General features: G+C 39.0%; 1 protein-coding gene across 1 annotated transcript in view; it reads left to right on the forward strand.

The window, feature by feature from the left end:
* LOC142098082 (baculoviral IAP repeat-containing protein 1-like) overlaps positions 1-22,342 on the forward strand; it is a 57,151-nt gene extending 34,809 nt beyond the window's left edge. The window contains exons 6-11 of the mRNA XM_075180560.1: positions 2,866-5,010; positions 5,540-5,710; positions 11,069-11,230; positions 12,908-12,994; positions 16,902-17,066; positions 19,074-22,342. Of these exons, the coding sequence (XP_075036661.1) occupies positions 2,866-5,010; positions 5,540-5,710; positions 11,069-11,230; positions 12,908-12,994; positions 16,902-17,066; positions 19,074-19,438 (3,095 nt within the window). The 3' untranslated portion in view covers positions 19,439-22,342. The remainder of the gene's footprint in view (positions 1-2,865; positions 5,011-5,539; positions 5,711-11,068; positions 11,231-12,907; positions 12,995-16,901; positions 17,067-19,073) is intronic.
* The last annotated feature ends 958 nt before the right edge of the window (positions 22,343-23,300 follow it).

Here is a 23,300-nt window from a genome sequence, read left to right on the forward strand (position 1 = left end):
ATAACAAACACAGCGCCAGACGCACGCAACGCAGGATGACCCATCTGGAGGCAAAACCGAAAACCTTGGGGTGCCACCAGCCAATCAAGCCCCCATTACAGGAAAAATAATGGCAAATCCCTTCGTGCCTCCCTTTAACAAGACAAGCGACGCATGTCATGGGTCATCCTCGCAATTAGCATTATCAGTAACCTTAGAGCGCTATAGACAGCCTATAATACCTTATGAAACACTTCGACTTCCATCTACCCAAAGCCATAATATTTTTTTCGGACACTCCCTCCTTGGCCACTACTGTAGCTGCGCCTATTCTAAAAGAATGAGTCCCATAATCTGCACTACTCACACCAATTTTACACATACAATTCTTAACAACAATTCAATTTATCCATTGACAAATTTAAACTTTGTCAATGGATAACCATCACAGTGCCTAAGCCAATTACTACCAGGGGTCGAACCCATATCCTGATACAACATAGCTTAATGCACAGGGCAAACTTTAAGATCTTGACTGCTTTGTAAAGCCCTTTACCGAGCAGGTCAGTCTTAGACCTATGAATCTCACAGACTATGCTATCGTCTTTGACTATAACATTTTTATATAGTAACCCCCGAACGAATAGCCAATTTAGATGAAGTCACAATCTCACTTATTCTGAAAGCTCAGAAAAAGGCCATTGAGAAAGCTACATGAAACAAGGATGCTTCAAACCTATCAGTAGCAACTTCCGACGCGACATCCAACAAGCGAACTAACATTCCCCTATCAATAGGCCTCCTCCTATCTTCTACCGTTGGTGGAAACCTAGCCCAACCCTTTAACGCCTTGCGAACTAGAAAAATCTTATTGACATCACGAAAACCCTTAAGCTGCAAGAAAAAGGAAATGCCGGACAGGGCCATCACCATATGTGCTTTAGATTTTCCCGTAGTAAACAATGCCAAAACCAGAATGCGCTGTTCATCAATCTTACTTCTGGCCTTCCTCGATGAACAAAACCCTTGCCAAGCTGCCCTGGCCTCCTTATATTTCTTCAAATTACCCGGGGCTACCTCATTTTTTGCAAGGTCTTCTATACCAGACCTATAATGTGACAGACAACATCAGGGCATGAAACACCAACATCGTTAGCATCAGGAGCTAGAAAATGAAACTTCCGCCAATCAAATCTTAACAAAGCATCTGCAATCCCATTAGAAGATGCACATGTCTAGCCTTAAAAACAATGTTAAGCATTAAATGTTTACAAATCAAATGTCTCAGTAACCTTAAAGCAGAAGGGGAGGTGGTTCTCTGATTATTGGTAGCATATACAACCCCCAGATTATCACACCAGAATTTTATGTACCTATCCCTAAGGCGATGAACACACAATTCCACCGCAACAATAATCGGAAACAATTCTACAAAAACAACAAAAGATTTTTTGTGAAGCCTTCTCGCTGCCAAGAAAGGGGCCAATTGGCGGCACACCACTCGCCTTCCAAATAAGCCCCAAACCCAGAAGAGCCTGCAGCATCAGTAAAAAGATGAAGCTCCACATTATTGATGGGAGGAGGAGTCCACAAACAAACCCTGTTGAAATTGTTCAGAAACAGGTGCCACATAGCCAAATCATCCTTCATTTCCTTATAGAGTCTCACAAAATGATAATCCTTAGTTACCCCAGCTGTAGCCCTCTTCAGCTTGCGACAAAAAATCCTCCCCATTGGAATAGCACAACAGGCAAAGTTAAGAAGGCCCAGCAGTGACTGAACTTGCTTTAGATTCACCCTGCGCACTCCATGCAATACATACCAAATACCATGCAACTTAGCTACTTTCTCATTTGGTAGCCTGCAACACCCAGCTTTAGTGTCAATCTCCATACCTAAATAAGATCATTTTACTGTCGGCCCTTCCGACTTGTCTGCTGCAACGTGAACCCCATGATCCTAAACAATAATTGGACAGAAAACAGCAAATCTTGGCAGACCATGGAACCACTCTGACCAATAAATAAAACATCATCCAAATAATGGGCCACAGTCTGATGCCTGGACTCGCCACCCGGCCACAGAGGAGGGACCACGGAAAGCCTCAATGAGGCAATGTGGGGCGACCCGAGTCTCTTAGAGTGCAGCATCTGCCTATCAGAAGTGGGGGATTGAGTAGCAAGTGGGGATACTTAGCAAAAGAAGGGGAAAAAGAGAGGACAGCTACAAAATAAGTGCTAAAGCAGAAAGAAAAAGAAAAAGGTGAAAGTGGGGAAGAATAAGAAAATAGCAAAAAATAAAATCTAATTATATGCAAAGGACCTGAAAACGAAAGGGGAAGACAAGGAAACAAATTAGGTGAAAGATAGAGAGAGATTCTGCAATCAGCAGCACAGAGAAAAGCACAATCAGGGCAGTCACGGCTATACTCACCAGAAACTTTCCAGACAGCAAGAGGAAGCTAACTGTAACCACTATCCTTATATTCCTTCATAGCTATAATCCCTCCCTCAGCCCTATCTCTGATTGGCTAACCCTTACCTGAACTTTCCATGCTAAGTTAAATCTTGCTGAGCTCAATATTTTTCTCTGTTTAGACAACCTCAACTTTTATGCTACTTTGTGCCAATTCCTGCCCTCTATTATCCTTCTGACGATCATAGCTGTAAAAACAATTTCTTGTAAGAAAGGCCATTACCACCTCCCTGGGTAAAGACATCCATAGTGTGAAAAGTCTTACAGTGCTGATGGTGAAATGTCTTTCTTCTCATTGAATTAGAAAAATGCACAAATACTGTATATAATAAAAAGTATTTATTTGAAATGTCCAACTACATAAATTGATAATTCCTTAATTACTTATTTGACATTATAATATTTTTACAGAAACTGCAAATGTTCAACTCTCTGAAAGTTTGGAAACTTTGAAGAAACAGCTTATTGGAAAATATTGTGATGCCACTTTCCATAATATGTCCCCTTTTGGAGACTCTTTTTCCATAGATCTCAGCTCACTCTTTGCAGACATATTTGTTGTGTTGAAGGACACCAGAAATCATATAGTGAGGCAGCTCACATTACCGGACATCCTGTCAGAGCTGAGGGACATCACTATGATAGAAGGAGAAGCTGGCAGTGGGAAAACAGCTCTGCTCAGGAAGATTGCCATTCTCTGGGCCTCAGGGAGGTGTCCTATACTCAGCAGGTTCAGCCTTGTATTTTATATCTCTCTATCCTCCACTAAGAGCCAACAAACACTGAGTGACATCATCTGCCAGCAATTGATGGGACCCACATCTATCACTGACGAAATCCTGGGGGAAATTATAAAGCAATTAAAAGAGAAGGCTCTGTTTCTCCTGGATGACTATGGTGTAATGAACTCAGTTCCAGGAGCCATAGAAGACCTTTTACTGAAAAATCCCTGGAACAGAGTGAGTTTGGCAATCACAGTGAGCACTGACAAAGGATGGATGCTGCGTCAGAATGCAAGGACCATACTAAGTATTCAAAAATTTCCTTTATATAGCACTATTTATTTAGTCAAAAAACTGTTCTCACATGATATTGAGCGGGCAGAGACATTTTTCATGAAGTTAAAAACATCCGAAAACCTAGCAGCCATTTTGCAAACACCTCTGGTGATTCTTGCTCAATGTTCCTCCTGGTTTCAATATCCTCTTGGCAATACAGTTGGCGACATACATGCTTTTAAAGCATACTTGAAATATAACACAGCAAAATTCCCTGATGAGACTGAAGTAGTGGATTCTCATGTATCATCATGTGGAGAACTTGCCCTAAAAGGTCTTTTTCAGTGCCAGTTTCAGTTTACAGAGGATGACCTAAGAGCAGCTGATGTGGAGAGTGACAAAGCCATCAAATGTGGACTTTTGAGCAAATTCACAGCACAAAGACTTCAGTCGATGTACAAGTTTTTCGACCCCTCATTCCAGGAATTTCTGGCTGGAAAGAGACTGAGTGAACTATTAGAGTCTGAAAAACAGGAGGACTTGGAGAAAGGTTTCCACTACCTTCATCAGATAAATACTTTCCTCAAAATCATTGGACCTTACAGCTATTTCCTGAAGTATGCCAGCAGGATTTCTACAAAGGCAACTACAAAGATCCTGTCCTATTTATTCAGTTTGTATGACAGCACTGATGCATTGGACTGCCATCTAGACAGTACAGAATATTTGCAGCGGCACCCAGAACTTGAACTTGAAGAGAGCCTTCTCATTAACACCCTACGTAAAGTAATCATTCAAGACATTAATTTATATTGTATGAATCGATTAATGACATTTGCTATTTTAGCAGCAATCGAAAGTCATTGTTTACCTGACTGTGCTCCCATAGTCATGCAGTTTCTTACTGGGAAAACAATGTCCTTCTCTGTAAGTCCTTTCAATGTAAAGTCCTCTGAGAGCATACTCACTTTCATTGAAATATACCCAGAAAGTATTAGTTTGCTCAGTTGTGTTGATTTTACCATGTATAATACAAAGTTGTCACATAAAGCACCGTGTAATGAATCAGTGTTGGAAACCGCTTATGGCAAATATGTTCCTACAGTGGAAAAGGATTACGCTTCTGCATATATTTCCTTTAATAAAACAATGCAAGATAATCAAGAGAAAATCAAAAACTGTAATCATTTTTTTTCACTGTTTCCTCAAGAAATTGTAATAAGTGACTCAGTTATCCGTCCATTCAGGACACTTATGGGACACAAAGTGCCTATTTTCAAACTACAAGCAAATGATATTAACAGTGGCAACTTTTCTCAACTAAACTGTGAAAAATTCCATATTTTTTTCTCAATATCTGATCATATTGAGATCCAGATCAACAATTGCAGGGACTTTGTAAAGCATATTGCATCAGCCATTGAGGAGTTCTTGAGTTCCTTCAGGAAACTGACTATACATGACACATATCTAGCCGCTGAAGAACAAGATTTGATTCTCAAGATGTCTTCTCTAGAATCCCTAGAGATTGAAAATGCTCATGGCACTTATTATCCAGGTACAGTATCCAAAGCTGTTTTCTGCTGCACTAATGTTTTTCTACACTCCATTTATAACAGTTTTCATTCATACTAAAATATGCATATCCACGTAAAATGTAATGCAAACTATTCAATTAAGAGAAAGGAAATGCTTACAAATTAGGCATGTATCCTATGGTGGGAATGCAATATTTATATGCATACCTTCCAAAATTTTATCCAACCAAACCATGACCAAATCTGCCTAAACTATGCCCCAATGACCCATATCACCCCCAGATCAGCCCAGACCACGGCCACATTATCACAAGGCCATGCCCCTCTCTGGTCAATGAATCGGGGCAGTACAATCAAATTAATGAGTGTTGGGTGGTATGTATATATATAAGTTGGATCAAATGATGAAACAATTGTTTCATAAACAGACATATACTAGATGAATATAATATGAAGCAAAGCTCATCCATCCAAATTATTTTGATTACATTCTGGCATCTGTAACATCAATGAAAAGTTTTAACTCTTCTGAACTTCACTGTATTTTAGAATTGTTGATTCGCGGCATTCACAAATTTACCAGCTTGACGGAAGTGTCTGTCGTCCTTCTTGAGAATCCAGAGGTTTTAGACCATTTGCCAGATGAATTTCAAAGACTCAATGGAATAAAAAAAATTATATTTCATTCCCCGAATTGTACAAGCGTTTCTACAAGGTTTGGTAAGATGAAGAGTCAGTGGTGGTTATTTACTATCTGTTTAGGTGTATGGGTTAGTGTACGCACAGGTGCACCACAGAAACTTAGGAATTGGGTGTGCACCTTTCTATGTGCATGGTCCAGAAAAGTGAAAATGTTTTTACATAGCACTGCCTCACCACTCACGTATAAAAGTTAGGTTAAATAGGGTCTGCCTTTATTTCATAAGATAACCATATGTACTGCATGTATATTAATGTATTGAAGTACTTGCAGCTTTTCCTGTAGACCATACTTGCCAACTCTCCAAGAATGTCCGGGAGACTCCCGAAATTTGGGTAGGTCTCCCGGGCTCCCAGGAGAGCAGGCAAATATCCTGCATATGGCATCTGCTCCTCAAAAGGACGTGAATCGCATCATTTTGGCCCCGTCCCCGCGACAAAATCTGCATTTTGTCGCGGTGGGCGGAGCCAAAATGACACAAATTACCGCACCCCGCCCCTCCCGCCCACCGATCACGCCCCCTTGCCTGGGAACTCCCGGAAGGAACTTACCAAAGGTTGGTAAATATGCTGTAGACTCTGCATTACTTATGTCTTCATGTGCATATATAATTATAAAAAAAATATTTGGAAAAAAAAAAATCTTCATATGTTTCTGTCTATTCTCCCTGCTACGGACCCCTGACCCTGGCTTGCTTTTGACTCTCCGCTCTCATCATGGCTACCGCCTCCTATCCACTTGCTGCGGTATTGCATAATGGCTTTCAGTTACGCTAGAACTTAGGACCTGGGGGCATCCACGTACCTGTGAGCGCAACAAGCTCTATGGGAAAGACAACTGCTATAGGCAAAGACCTCTGTCTCCTGTTCTGCAAGCTTATATCAATAGCCGCTAGCCCTAACAAAAATTATAAATTTTAGACTAGAATTCTCAACCTAAATGTTTAGTGTATGTTCTTTTCCTGACATAGAATTATAAAGCCATTATTATCTAAATTATATTTGAATGTCTCCTGTGATCCAAATCATACAGTAAAATATAATTTGTTGGTAATTGAAGGTGACTGTGTTACTGTAACAATATGTAGCAATGTAAGTTATGAAATATGGAGTACTTGCCTTACTCTAGATTAGCGCTGGCCAGCCGGTGGTGTAGAGTCTAACGAACCCTCTGGTGTTCGCCAAGAACCGCCGCAAGGCGAGATGGGCTTTGCTGCGGAGGATCGCAGGTCGCGGTCCACTGGTCTGCCTCTAGAGGTAAGGATTCGGAGGTAGCCCACGATAACACTGGAACTGGAAGGTAGGGTCAGGATGGCCGAGGTCTGGTACACTTGGAATGGAGATGAATACGTTGTTAGCAAGCCTGGGTCTGTACACTTGGAATGGAGGTAATACGTAGTCAGCAAGCCGGGGTCTGGTACACTTGGAGTGGAGATAATACGTAGTTAGCAAGCCGGGGTCTGGTACACTTGGAATGGAGATAATACGTAGTCAGCAAGCCGGGGTCTGGTACACTTGGAATGGAGGTAATACGTAGTCAGCAAGCCGGGGTCTGGTACACTTGGAACAGAGATAATACGTAGTCAGCAAGCCTGGGTCTGGTACACTTGGAACAGAGATAATACGTAGTCAGCAAGCCTGGGTCTGGTACACGAGGAGTTAATGTCTGAAAAGCCTGTAAGGAGCTGGTGCACGGAGACACACGAGAAGCAGGGTACATAGGAAGTTGCTCTGACGCTGTCCAGGCGTCAGAGCAGGACTTTAGTAGTTTCCAGATTTGAATTCCCCGCCCCAACTGTCATGTGACAGCGCCGCCCCGACCCAGAAGGGAGAGAGGATCGCGGCGCTGGAGCGAGGACAGGTGAGTTGTAACAGTTACAGAGTGTGTGTACCAGGCATAAGAAAGGAAAAATAGAATGTAAATGAAAGAGTAATTTATTAATTTAATATGTAGACTCGCTGCACATTTAATCATTTGTCAGCCAATCGCATGTATACTGTACGTGCATGTATGATTAGGATTTTGAATAGTGCCTTATAGTGAATATACAAACCACCCCCTTCATTAATGAGAACTTTTAAATGTATCTCCTAAACAAATCATGAAGGTTAGATGCTATTGGAACTGTCTTTATTACATGTATAAATTAAGTGATTTAAGCGCTCCTGGTGTCTCCCACCATTACCAATTGATATAACTTTAAGATCATAAATGAATACTTATTTTCAAATCTTAATGTGTCAATTTCTTATTATTTTTACTTTGATATTCCAAGTATGATCATGTGTATAAAGAAAAATCAAAATAGTGTAATCCCATGTATAACAGAAAATATCTGCTCTAAAATAAAAAGAAATTGTCACATAAAGATTTGAAAATAAGTATAATTTATTATCTTAAAGTTCTATCACTTGGTAATGGTGGGAGTCACCAGGAGCGCTTAAATAACTTAATTCCTTTTTGTTACACATCCTATATTTACAACTGGTGTACGGTTGTTTTGAGATGATGCTAAGTAGCATTTGGATGTAGAGTGCTGGTGGGTTTACAAATCTATTTTACTATTTTATTACATGTATGCAATTTGTGTTTATAGCAAAGTCGGTGATTGGCCATGTCTATTTTTGTTTTCTATTTATATAGCTATGCCTAAAATAATGTGATAAATCCTTTTCTCCAAGGTGCATTTGAGAGTTAAAAAAAATCCTGGTTATGAAAGTAAAGACACCTGCTGAATCTCTATCTCCTCCAAGCACGTCTAAAAATTAGATTGTTTTTTGGGGGAAAGTGGCTATGTGGTCAACTGCTGAACCTGAAGCACCTATAAATGCACACTCTGCAATTGTAAAACAGCAGCATATGCTGGCGCTATATAAACAAATGTTAATAATAATAATCTCCAATTGTTGAGGCTCATTCAACTCTTTTATAGTAAAGTGGTTTCCTCTGTAAATCCCATATTAGACAATAAATATCTGCATCCAGACAGATGTTACTATGAGAAAGAAATGCATGTTAACACCCCACGGTTATATTCATATTAACAAACATTAACATTAAACCGAGCGTTCCACAATTTTAACTTACAGCACCATTTAATTATTACCATCTTGCATTGTATAACAATAATGTCACCTCCTCAAAATCTCAGGACAAATATGACAAAAGTCTTTGATATATTAAATTTCTTTCTCCTCTGTGGCGTCACCAATTTATTCAATGAATGCGAGATGTGCAGGGAAATGTAAAAAAGTGTTTAAAGTACAGTGCTGTACATGCCCTTACAGTGGTGTGAAAAAGTTTTTGCGCCCTTTCTGCTTTCTTCTATTTTTGCATATTTATCATGAAATGACCATTTAAAAACTGTCTTTTGTGTTTACTCAGCTTTTCTTTCCCAGTCTAAGCTAACACTTTATATAAAGGACTTGAAACCAAAGATAAACTGTTTCATTTTTAAGAGAGTCTAGATATAGCTTAAGGGATTTAAGCACCAGATACTGCTCTTTTAATATATATATTAAAATTGTAAATAAACCACTGTAGTAATTGTGAGTCCTCGAAATTAATATAACCAATTAATTTATTATTTGTAAGTAATAACAATAAAAAGCTATAAGAATAAAAACAAAAATACAATGCAAGCATGGACATTTTAAGACCTTAAACTAGTCCAATTTTGCAGTTATAGCATTTAGAACTAAAAAATAGAGAACATCCTATCTTGCAGTGATGAATATTGTGTCCCAATTTAAGTTCAAACCGCCTCTATTTTGATCATCTAAAGTGGGTGTCACTATTGTAGCATAGCACAATCCAAAATGATTATCACAATTAATGTTGACAGATCACAAAGTTTAAAACTGGGGAATCTACGGATAGAGAAGGTTTTAGCATGAGTACTTGAAGTATGAATGTTTCTCCAGCGGTTCTGTGCAATGGTCCTCTCTCGATATTCCATGTCCACGTCTCAAGGATCCAAACTACAGTCCCAAAATACCATAGTAGGTACATAGGATCCAGCTGGTAGAGACTTGATTTACCAGTTTTATATTATATACATTTATTCTGAAGCTCTATGTTTGCTATTTGTCTGTACTCTCTAAGGTGGCCTTGTAGCCTCTGGGTATAGCTGCTGAGGTTCAGCATTATTGATTTGAATGATTTTCTTTAACAAAAATGTAACTTTAAAATGTCTTTACTGCAGAATAGTCATACCTCCGAACTATCCCGATTTAGGAGGCACAGTCCTGATTTGAGGGCTCTGTCCTACCAACCCGATGAGGACAGCATTGTCCCACAGGTGGGAATATTGGAAAGTATTCTGTTTATTGCTGCTCTATATGACAGAACAACAATGAATTGGTGCCGTAATGGAGGAGGCAGTGAAGGGGTGGGGAGGGGGGAAAGAACAGGGAAGCTAGACACGCCCCCAGGATCATAGAAACATGCAAAAATAATTTAGACACCATTGGTGATCAGCAGTTTTCAGAACATTCCACAAAATCTTAATGTGACTTACGTCTTTGTTTTCACTGGGTCACTCCTAAACATTTTTTTTATCTACACGAATGTGGCTTTTGCTGTGCGCTTTGGGTCTACTGGGATATAAATCCTTTCCCAAGCCCAAGGTCTCTTGCAGACTGCAGCAAGATTCTTTCTAAAATTGTTAATTATATTAGCTTAGGAGTTTTGTCTTCTTTTGTTTGTAACTAATCTTGACAGGGCTTTAGAATTGTTTTTTATGTGACATTACACATTATTTTGTGTTGAACAGTGGATTAAGTGTTCCTAGATACATCCATCTCGATTCCATGATGTAAATAAGGAAATTGTGAAAAATGGTAAAGGGGTTGAATATATTTAATAATTATTGTAGGTATCTACTCAAGTAAACAACATTTACAATTGTGTTAGTGACCTTTAGGGGTATATTTACTAAACTGCGGGTTTAGAAAAGTGGAAATGTTGCCTATAGCAGCCAATCAAAATCTAGCTGTCATTTTGTAGAATGTACTAAATAAATAAAGCTAGAATCTCCACTTTTTTAAACCCGCAGTTTAGTAAATATACCTCTTAGTGTTTAAAATTTAGCCTAAAATAGTCAAGTCAGTTTTGATTCGTTTTTTATTGTGTCCTGGTTAGCTACACCATAATGGTACATCTTCCATAATATCTTAGAAGCTCTCAATTAATGTGTTCTGAGTAAAAGTTGCTAGTACTTTCTTCCTCTTGATTTTAAATGAAAGATATTTAGTTGCCTAAAGATCTAATTAAAATTAATTTGCTCACAGATAGTGTCAGTATATATTCCCTTTGGTGTCAATGGTGTGTCACTAGCTTTACCTGGCTTGTGTATATAAACATTTATTTTATTGCAGTTCAGTTCATCGGAAGCTTTGCAGATTTGGAAGTACTGCACTTAGGTTTTGGTCATTTTCTGGATTGTAATGGTCTGATGAACTCACTCACAACTTGCAAGAAGCTAAAAGAATTGAATCTCTGTGGATCAGTTCTGCAGGACAATGACATGGCTTTACTGGGTAATGTTTCTAAACTAATTTACACAATTTTTAGCACTATTACAATTTTTTGAAAGTAAAATTCAAATGAATATTGAAAGTGAATATGCTTAAAAAATGCAGAAATTAGTGTAAGACATAGGGCTATATTTACTAAGCAGCGGGTTTGAAAAAGTGGAGATGTTGCCTATAGCAACCAATCAGATTCTAGTTATCATTTATTTAGTACATTCTATAAAATGACAGCTAAAATCTGAATGGTTGCTATAGGCAACATCTCTACTTTTTCAAACTCGCAGTTTAGTAAATATACCCCATAGTGGCATAACTAAAGGTCTCTGGTACCTACTCAAAGCTCTTTTGGATCATAAATATTTTGCATGTATACATGGCTAATTACGCAAAAGGATGAATTATAAATATGGTGTACTGTAGTTGTTGCTGTAGTTGTTGTCATCATACGCTATTACAGAGGAATGAATACTCTACTGGCAGAATAATGCTCAATATTCAATGACTGTAATTATCAAAGCAACATTAACTATATAATAGGCATCCTGAACATTGTGTCATATATTGCTGAATACCAAGGTATCGTAAATCACCAAATATATTAAAAAGCTTATAAAATGTTGAGCAAAAATACTCACGTCATTGTTTTAGGCTCTCTCTAACCTTTGGCACCCTAACCAACCACCTAGGTTCACCTAATGGTCCTGGATGGAGTCCTTTTTAAGTGATTTTAAATAGGTTATGACTATTTTATTCTACTTAATGTTCAGCTCCTGCTTATCATTGTGTGCTCTGTTTACTAGCCTACATACTGTTCAGATAAGAAAAAGATATGAAAACCAATATTATTGAAGGAAACAGCAAAGATTAGTGTTGTGAGTCTCCATAAATGTGTGTCTGACGCACTGAGTAAGGAAAACTGTGGTGTTAAACATTCCACTATATTGAATGACATTCACACATCCAACTGTTTTATATCATATCATTTTTTTTACTCCTCTGCAACATGCTAGAAAAATGAATTCTGCACAATTCAAGAGCTACCACTGGTAGCCTATTAGCTGTTTATAGTATTTATTTTCCCGACTTTTTTAATGAAACTTTTGAAGAATACATTATGTTAACTTAGACTTCGTGTCGTCAATAATATTCTTTGGAGAGTAATTTATTTATTTGTTTTTTCTTTAGTTTCTAACATGGAGCACCGTCTTCCCTAATTATGGTAACTACTACCTAGGCTGGCCAGACATGGGATAGTTACTCTAATTAGAAGGTTCCAAAATAATGCAATCTCCTCAAAATCTAGTAACAAGCCACATTCTGATAAAGCTTCTGGCCAGCTTTGGTAGCATGGGTGTTATTATATTCCAGTGGTAACAAGTAATTCTACCTGCAGGGCTTGAGTATAAAGAAAATAGGTTTAATTTAAAAGCAAATAAACGCAACTGCAAATTCACCACCAGCCCTAGTATTAAAAAAACCTCCTTATTATTTAAACAGTTTCCAAGTAATCATCAGCCACCAATTTTCTCTTTGATTTGATGCAGTCATTATATGTACGGTAGGTGTTTGTTCACGTCGGGGGGGCTGAGGACCAGACTTACTGGTATACTCACTAGTAAATTGAATGCTCTTTATGGTGCAGAGTGTGTTCTGTACTAATTATTCTTGTATGTTCCCTGACAGCTCAAGCAATGAAGGCTTTTACATCTTTGAAAATTCTAAACTTGAGCCTACAAACAATAATTGGACACGATATTTCAGAAGCCTTTGGTAAAACACACAGTCTATGCAGATATTATTATAATTTTTATGTTTTGATAATTAACTATTGGTTGAAATTTTTTATTTGATTAATAAAGTGGAATTGCATCGTATTCAAAGGTGGTTTTGTGAATACGACATTAGATTAAGAATAGACTAGTTACCATACTAGCAGTATTGAGGCAAAGAAGTTTAACAGGGTAGACAAACCACGGCAGAGGGAGGGGAGGCACCAAAATTATTGATGATCTAGGTTCATTAGATGAAAGATCAAGAGTGTGGTGCTATAGTTCAATGCCTTAAATATAAAATGATGCGTTTGGTCTAAAAAATTGAAAGGCAGGTCTGTAACGGTCTCATATGTCCCAGGCTGACATCAGGTGTATATTAAAATTCCTTGCGTCTAATTCTGCATACGAGCTCAGCGCAACTTAAAGATTCAGAGCAGGTGTATCACATGGAGCATATGACATCTTATTCAATAAAAATTAGTCATAGAAGCTAACTCACAGTTAATGCATTATTGTCACCTAAGTGTTACTAATTAAATGGACCTATTGATTAATTAGAAATGTCCCAATAGCTGTTGCCTTAACACGCCTGGGTGCAGTGGGAATCTTCTACTTGTTTGGCATAATATTAGTAAGTAAGAAATGTAAATAAACACATAACACATAGTCACAACGAAATTACTTAAGCACATTGTCACGGGCACTAGGAGTCTTTGCCCAGGATATCACCAGATGATGTTCTTACCAGAGTAATATAGCTGGTACTATGGTCCTCTGGTAGCAGGGTGACAACGGAACAGGAGAATCAGCAGATGGTGAGAGAATGCTCAAGGAAAGTCCATGAGTAGCAGCAACTGGTAATGACTTAGATGTATGAACACGAGGAACCAGATGGACAAGTAAATGTGAGGAGAGTCAGTGGTCTGCATACAGCAAGTTGTACCACTGCTATATATATGTGAGGAGGGGCACGAGGAGATGAATGGAATACAGAGGATACACGGGGGGCACACGGAACTTGATCCCACGATGATAACCACAATACAATAATAACTGACAAGCGCTGCTTGAAGTATACAAAGTCACTATAGAGATCCAGGTAATAGGAAACAAAGTCAATAGTAACAATAGCTTCAGTAGATGGAAGACTCCGGAGATGAACACAACACAGTCCAGACGGATATGCAATACAATAGCAAAGTCAATGGAAAGTATGCATACCGCGGTTCAGGAGAGCAGGCTGTCAAGGAGAAGTGCAGGGATACCTGAACGGCTGAACGCCGGCAGGAGGAGAGACCACTGGAGGATGGAAGCGGTAATCAGGTTGGTGCAGCGCACGAAAGGTAACCAGTAATCAAAGGAGCAATACTCAGGAAGCAGTAGTAAGTAAAACTGGAAACATGATGAACACAGGAGAGTTGAGGCTGTCTGGTATCCGGCAGTAGTAGCGGAGGCAGCGGAGGGGAGACACGCTGAACACAGGAGAGTAGAGGCGGTCTGGAATCCGGCAGTAGTAGCGAAGGCAGCGGAGGGGAGACACGCTGAACACAGGAGAGTAGAGACGGTCTGGAATCCGGCAGCAGTAGCAGATAGGAATCAGTGGAGAGATGACACGATGAACACAGGAGAGTTGAGATGGTCTGGAACCCGGCAGTAGTAACGGAGGCAGCGGAGGGGAGACACGCTGAACACAGGAGAGTTGAGGCGGTCTGGAATCCGGCAGCAGTAGCAGATAGGAATCAGCTGAGTGCAGACACGATGAACACAGGAGAGTTGAAGTGGTCTGGAAACCACAATCGTAGTAGACAGGAATCAGCTGGAGCTGAATACACGAGGAAACACAGGAACACCTTCAGAAGCTCATGGGGAATGAGACTCCAAGATCAGGCCACTAGGTAATGATCACAGGTGGTTTAAATAGGGAGGGTTGCCTGATCATCCAATTAATTAAAAGCAACAGGTACTGAAGGTTTCATAAGGGCTGCACATGAGCAGACCCTCCGGATGGCGGACGGCCACGGTTCCTGAACACAGGAGAAATGGCACTCACAGTCCGGTGAGTGACACACATTCAGCTGGAGAAGGTAATCCGTAAACAGCCAATCACAAGGCAGCCAATGAGAAGTGTGTACCTAATGCCGATGATCGACATCATTATCATCATCATCAGGGTGGAGCACCCACAAGAAATATCCCATACCTTCCAAATGTACCAATTACGCCAGGACAGCCCCGATCTTAGGACTCTATCCCACTGTCCCACTCTGGACATGTTTTTCCCATGGGTGGGAACAATGGGAGGTTACTTCTGTTCACAGCTGTTAATGGGTATCGCACTCCTGATATTGGCGCGTGCTGCAGTGTTTGGAAGGGAAGATAAGTTTTTAAAGGGAAGGCTAGTGCTCAAAGTGCTAGGCAGCCCTCTGGGGGAGTGACCATGCCCCCACTGTCATGTGGGCTTGCCCTCACTGTGACATCACCATGCCCCTTGTTTCAATGCCAGCTACTTAAATGTTGGGAGGCATGGATATGCCTCCTGATAGGTATATATACGTCTGCATCCAGGTCTGCCTCATTCGCATTTGCAAGAACCTTCTCTTACTCTGTCGGCCTGTTTTTCGTTTACAGAAAAATAAAACACTCCAGCTGTACTATACATCATGTTTAATTTCATTTCAAAGCAAACCTAATAGTGAATACGTATTTTACTATCAAAACAAATGTAAAAAAAACTAATGATAACATAAACCTAGCGCACATGCTACTGGTGCAGATCTGGATGCATATGGAGATGTGTCCGTCTGAGCATATGTGTGTAATGTAATATTTACATGCAGTTTTTTGCAATATTATTTTTACTTATATCACTGTCTCAGTCCCCATATCCCCAGAAGGACACAAATAACTAAAAGATTATAAGTCGAAAGGGTGCTAAAATGGCGCATGGTCTACATCACATAACTTGCCATGAAAGACTAAAGAACCTTAATATGTATAATTTGGAGCAGCAACTTAACAAAACTACAAATCATATACATTACAGTATGTGTTGAAAACCACATATCGGTCAAGAGCATTTGTGGTTATCACTTCCTTTTTGTAATATTGCAAAAATATATTTTTTTTTTTAAAAAAAAACAAACCATTCAACGTGTGCTATTGTCTACAATTTGGTAATGTTATACTGGATGTATTAATGCCATATTACAATGTCATGAAGCCATTGGTGACAGACTAAAGTTGCTGGCAAATGCTATTTCCATGTCACACAAGAGGGAGTTTGAGGTACTTCAGCTCCTAAAATGTCTATTTTCTATTAAACTCAATGTTTCACATTAGCTTATTGTAGATCAAATGGAAAATATGTGATCTACTGGCTTAAGGATTATTTTAATTTCCATTTCTAAATAATAGTTTCTTAGGAAGAAGAAACTTATTTTTGTGATGTAGACAAAAAAAATCTACCACATGTTTAGTTTTACTGTGTCTGATTTTTCCAATAATATTTAAATTTACATTAATTTGCTCAGGGGTGTGCTCCAACTAAATGTAAGGTTTATAACCTTGGCAAACAGAAAAAGATCTATCTACGGGTTGTGAACTCTAAGACAATAATTGTCAGTAACACATTTTATCAACCAATCAAACTTTTGCAATAATTTGTGTAGTCTGATTGGTCGCTATGGTTCTTGCACGTTTTCAACTTTGTAACCACTTCGTATCTTAGCATTTTCTTAGGACTAGGATTTCAGGACAGAGTTTCCATCACGTACAATAGCAATACAAAAAAAAGGAATATTAAATGTAATAGCATTGTATATTAAGGAAATGTTAAACTAATACTGGAATAAGGATACAAAACCTTCATACAAAAAAAAGTAAATAAAAATATATTTTCCCCACAGCTGGTGCATTGGGTTCTCTCGTTCACCTGGAGAAGCTGTGGCTGCCATTGGGAGAAGGAATGACTCATGCTGCTAGACTGATTATTGAACAGTTTCAGAACCTTCCTAACCTCCAGTTCCTTGCCATGACAGGGATATTAGATGATGAAAGTATTGTGCTGTTAGGTAAGTCATTGATTATCACCAGGTATATTAAGCTGGTGTTTTTGCGATCATCTATGGAACTATTTCTGCTTACCTTTAAAAGGTTTGGCTACTTTTGAGAATATAAAAGAATTTATACTTCCTTATATTATGTTGCAGTTGGTAGCATTTCTGATGTTCTGCAGCAGCTGCAAGTTGTCTTTACACACTGTACTTACAATGTGTACCAACACTCTCAGAGCCAATAATATCCTGCAGAACCCTGCACTCCAACAACATGGAATCAATGTCTTTACAAAAGAACTCATGGATCAACTTGAGAAATATGTCTTAAAATGAAAACCCCAAAATGACCTGTGCTGGCCAAGTCAAGATGCCAGTGTCTCGTGTGTGTGTGTATATGATTGTAAGGGGAGGGGGGGGACAGACACGAGACTATTAGTGGTATTGGGCTGGGATCCAAGTCTTGTGAAAGTCAAGAATGAGCCTGTTAGTGTTAAAAGGCTCCCATAGGACCAAGTTGATGGTGATGAATGAAGCAGCCACATAATGTTGTCTACACAAAAGTGGGCAATGTAACCTATAAAAATCCTGCTCCTGCCAAAAAATGTAATATGAGACTGGCATAGGGGGCATACACCGCCCTGCCCATAGTGAGGCGTGCTAATATATATATTTACCATTTGGACAAAATAATTTGGATGCTTGATCTGTGTGGATACGATCCTAAAACGAAGCCTATTGTTTTCAAAAGGTCCTTGGACTCTGCGTATGCCATCTTTATTTCAACATCTTAAAGTGAATCTACGAACTATAATTTAATTTTCCCTATATGTACACCATGGGAGGATTGTACTTATAATACCAAGGCTGAGCTAGGTCTGAATATTCGTTCAAGGAGTGAACTTAGAAAGATGATTTTATGATTTTTGTATGTATTGGATGCAATTTGTTTTTTAATATGTTGTGGCAAGAGTACACTTCTGATGAAACAACAAGCGAACAACTTCTTACTTTTTACTTAGTTTTAATGTCAGTATGATATAGGTATTTGACACCATACAAATTCCACACAATTTCTTGTGACCCTAAACACTAGCTAGACAAAGGCCAGCTCTCTAAAGACCAGCCAGCTTTCCCAGCATTGGTCACACTGATCAATGAAAAAAACAGGTTTTTATACCTGACACTCCTCCCACAGCCCTAGTTTGATGGGCAGGTGACACACCCACCTTCCCTTTAAGAGGGAACTCTCATCAGTGATTCTGTTTGCTCTAACTTCAGGCACACCTTGTCAGTTTGCTGTGGGAAAACACACTTGATGTAAGATAAATCAAACTTTAAACCACTTTAAACTTTAAACCACAAGTTTCCACCACTTCTAACTCTGCTCTCCAGCTACTTAGCCCTCCTCCTCGAGGGTCCTCCACCCCACGTCCACTCTCGCTCCCTCCTCCCCCCTGGGGGTCTCCCTGTCTTCCGCGCCCTCCTTCTTGAGCCCCGTCGTTTGCGGATCCTCCCTCCCCCTTCCCCGCCCTCTCTAGCTGTGCATTGAGCGTACTGAGTTGCTGTGTTTACTGTACTGTGCTGTCTCCCATTGTATTGTGATTTTGTTTGTCTCTGTACGGCGCTGCGGATGCCTTGTGGCGCCTTATAAATAAATATTAATAATAATAATAATAAAAACTATTATGTGTCACACATATGTCTTCTACTAGTTTGTCTTTAAACCAGGTACATTGCTGCACAAATGTGTTACTCTGCTTGCATGCTTTCTCTGCATATTGCCAGCTAAATGCCACCCTTTGTTACATTAATTTTTTATATTAAGTGATTGCTTTGGTAAAAATTGTGTTGTTTTTTTTAAAAAAAAAAAACAATTCCTATGGTAGTATCTTTACTTTGGAGAAGGTTTTTTGCTTTTCTTAATTATTTTTTTTAACTATTTTTTTTTTAAAGCCACTTACTTTGCAAACAGAAAACAGGGAACTTGCTCTCAAAATTTAACAATGTATTTCATATTCACAGCTGAAGCAGCAAAAGGCAGCTACCTGAAAAAGCTTCAACAACTTGAGCTTCAAGTCAATGCCAAAATGTCGGAATCTGGATGGGCAACATTTTTTGAGAGAGCAGAAAATATGCAGGAGTTAAATCACCTGGATATAAGTCGGTTATATACTCAGCAGATAAAGTCTCACCCCAGCACAGTCACATCATTTGTACGATTTGTGTCCAGACTTCCCAGTCTGGTGACTATACTCATGTATGGATGGCTGCTTGATCAAGATGATTTCAACATGTTCAATACAATGAAACAGAATCACCCTCAATCCAAGAGTTTAAGCATTTCTTGGCAGTGGTGCTTGTTGAGTTCACCAATCATTGAGGATTAAAAGTATTCACAACACTTGTACCTTTTAACAGAGCAATAAGTTGATTGGACGTCATAAAACATCATATGGACCACAGCACAGTGTATAATGGTAAAAGCAATAGAAAGCAACTAAGCTTACATTTTTATGGGGCAGGCAGATAGTTATCTTAGATGACACATTCTCTGTATAGAGGGTTGTGGTTGCCCATCTCTACACATGTCTAAGAGACTGTCATGGCATTTGATTTAAAAACTACATGTATGCATGCCACTAGATAGCAAAAACATTTGTATGCAAGAAGGAGAGAATATAAAAATGCAGGAGCTACCATTTAAATGAATTTTAGTAGGGGGGGGATTTAAATTTGACACTCCTCTGTACTATAAATATGCATATAACAGACATAAGGGGGTAAATGTATCAAGCTGAGAGTTTTCCGACGTGTTTGAAAAATCAATCAGATTCTAGCTATGATTTATTTAGTACATTCTACAAAATGACAGCTAGAATCTGATTGGTTGCTATAGGCAACATCTCCACTTTTCAAACTCGCCAGAAAACTCTCAGCTTGATACATTTAGTCCCAGATATCATACAAGGGGTGAAAGCGAAGATACGTTAAGAGCATAGATGTAGATATGGGGAACATACATAAGTGAGACATATTATACATATATGAGGTATAAAAGACAGACAAGGGAGACACAAGGAGATAAAAATAGACCAAACAATGGAGATGGAGTAGACTGAAAAATACAGACATCAGGGGAAAAACAGCAGTTAAACCTTAGGAGTGAAGTATAATCGCTATATAGTGGTCTCTGATGCTTTTATACTGTACATTATGCTTATGATTTACAACTGCTTTTTTATTGTTTCATACAGTACGGTTTTTAGTAAAACATAGTATTACTACCCATTTAGAGGTAGATTTATCAAAACATCCAATAAGGGAAAGTGGAGATGTTGACCATAGAAACCAATCAGCACCTAGATTATTTGTAAACAGAAAACTGAACTCATTTATCTTGTGCATTCTAGAAAATAATAGCGAGAATCTGATTTATTGCTGTGAGCAACACCTCCACTGTTCCTTTTTAGAAGGAGTGATAATCCCTTAATTCAATGATGGGCAACAAGCATGATTAGAGACTAAGGGTTAAGGTCGCCCTAGCCTAATAAGGTCATAGGGCCCCATACCTTCTACCCCAGGCTAATACGCGGTAGGTAAAAACTGAAACTCAATTTAAAATGTGCCTTCCTTCACCCCCACCAATATTTAGGTTTCAATGATTTTGAAACTAGCTCCCCCAAAAGTCCTGCACCCTAGGCTGCAGATTAGTCAGCCTTTTGGATAATCAGGCACTGGTCCTTAGGCCTGCATGTGGCCCTCTGAGTCCCGACTTCCTGCCCCCAGCTTTATTGTCAGATTAGTTTATTGTAGCTTGTAACACTTTAAAATGCCTGCTGATATACAGGCATCTCTCTTTTTTATTAAATGTACTGGTTTAACTTAATACTGAGATTAAGGGTACTGTGTGGCCCTTTTGAAGATTAGAGAGCCGTACTATGCGGCCCACAAAGTGTATTAGGTTGACCATTGCTGCTTTAATCTGTGGTTCTCACTAACCCCTGCTTTTATCCCACAACATTATTATGTGATCTAAATTTGTTTAATTAATAAATAAAGCTTAATAAAATATTTAACATGGAGGTGGTAATAAAACTATGTGATACAACACAGCCCTTTTAAACATGTTATACATTTTACTAATATTTTTAAAGTTTTGTTTAAAATTTTGAATAATTCAATCATTGTTTCATTGTATGATTGCACATAGGAATTGCCTGGGACCTATAAATAGTTTCCCTGCTCTACAGCGGTTATAGGTCCTGATGCAAAGTTGAACCTATGCCATTCCCACAAAAAAAAAACTCAAGTACCTATGCAGAGTTGCACACATCCACACTTGCGCCTGTAGAGGCATGATGGGGAGGGAAGGGGCCAAGTGCAGTAAGAGCATGTTTACAGAATTGCAAACCACTGCAGACTGGAACACCTTTTACAGCTGTATTATTTGCACCTAGGAACTGGTGCAAATACATGCTGCTGACAATGACGATCACCAGCACAAGGTAACTGCTTCTGATTGGTCGATTGGCGATTTCAGCTCTGAAGCTGCTGAGTGCTTTCTTCATTGATTGTGAATATATTATAGGATTTTGTTTGTGTATTCACACAAAAAATTTACCGTTTATACTTGTGTATAAGCCGAGTTTTTCAGCACATTTTTTTATGGTGAAAAGCCCACCTCGGCTTATACACGGGTGAACTTACCTGGTCTCCGGTCCCTCAGCTCCTAACTTCCGCAGTGGAACGCATTTGCGTTCCACAGACAGGAAGTTCCGCAAATGCCGAACTTCCTGTCAGTGGAACGCACATGCGTTCCACTGCGGGGGTAAGTTCAAGGGTGAAATATCTCTCTCTCTCTTACTGAACCAATGCTACGATTAAAATTCACCGCTCCAACCCCTACATCGAGCTGGGGATCAGAATCGTTGGCGGTAGCGAGACTCCTTTAATAAATATTGTCATCCAAGAAATATATCGGGATATTATCATTGCCAGAGATGGAAGACTATTGGCTGGAGACCAAATACTTCAAGTAAGCTGCTGGAGTATTGTCTTTTATCCCCGTCTAGCTGCTAGAGTACAAAGACGTGGTTTACTGTGCAAATAAAAAAATAACTAATTGTCCTTTCTCCCGTTGTTAATGGTATCTGATGTGTGAGCCTTTTCAACAGCAGCCGGTCTACAGTGTTTATCTAGATGGAGAAGCAGTGAACTTTTAAACATTTGACGCTTAGTTTATTAGTCCATTAATCTTTGCTATAATGCGGTAGTAATTCAGCCAGACTTTTGCATACAGCTATTGCATGCTAAGATAGCACACTCCTATGCAGTGGCCACCATGGTGAAAGTATCTCTACAAGTAAAAGTGTAGGATTTACACTGAAAGCTTTCACCTTCACTAAAAAATGTAATATATATCATTTTCTTACTGACAGAAGATAACCTCATTGGGTGGCAGTAAATCATTCTGTAAGTGTCTCCTGGCCTTTGTTACTTCTGTCACCTGGATTACAGATGCTGACCTTAGGCTGTGCATTTACCAGTAGCTGCTGCATTTCCCACCCTAGGCTTATACTCGAGTCAATAAGTTTTCCCAGTTTTTGGTGGTAAAATTAGGTGCCTCGGCTTATATTCGGGTCGACTTATACTCAAGTATATACGGTTCTTTCATGTATACACAAGAAGAAAGGTTATATCTGCTGTATTATATATATTAATAGCAATCGAGTTTTCCCTTATGAAAACATGTAGTAAAATAATTTTTGGGGGGGTTAACCAATAAAGGTATCACTCCTATAATACTTTTGTCTTTTTTGACACAAAAGTATTTAACATCACATAGATTTTTCTGGCTAACACGGTACTGCAATAATAATAATAAAAAAAAAAAAAACATTTTGATAATGGAAGATACCCCAATGTACTGAACACAGATGGATCTTAAAAACCTACTGAAGAAACTGGCACAACTGAACAGCGACTTCTTTTTCCTATCCAGATGCAAAAAAGAGAATCTAATTCCCAAAGGCCTCATGATCAGGAATCCAACTCGACACACCTACAATACTCACTTCTCACAAAAACTTTGCTACAGATCAGCTGAATGACTGCAAAATCACCTTGTTGGACTTTTCTATAACAAGAGGAGAACTATCCAAGATAAGATTAATTCCCTAAATACCACAATATAGGGACCTGTGTCATATCCAACCAGGAAAGTACTACGTTATTTCTTTTATAAAATAC

Source organism: Mixophyes fleayi, chromosome 1, assembly GCF_038048845.1.
Source record: "Mixophyes fleayi isolate aMixFle1 chromosome 1, aMixFle1.hap1, whole genome shotgun sequence".
Lineage (NCBI taxonomy): Eukaryota > Metazoa > Chordata > Amphibia > Anura > Limnodynastidae > Mixophyes > Mixophyes fleayi.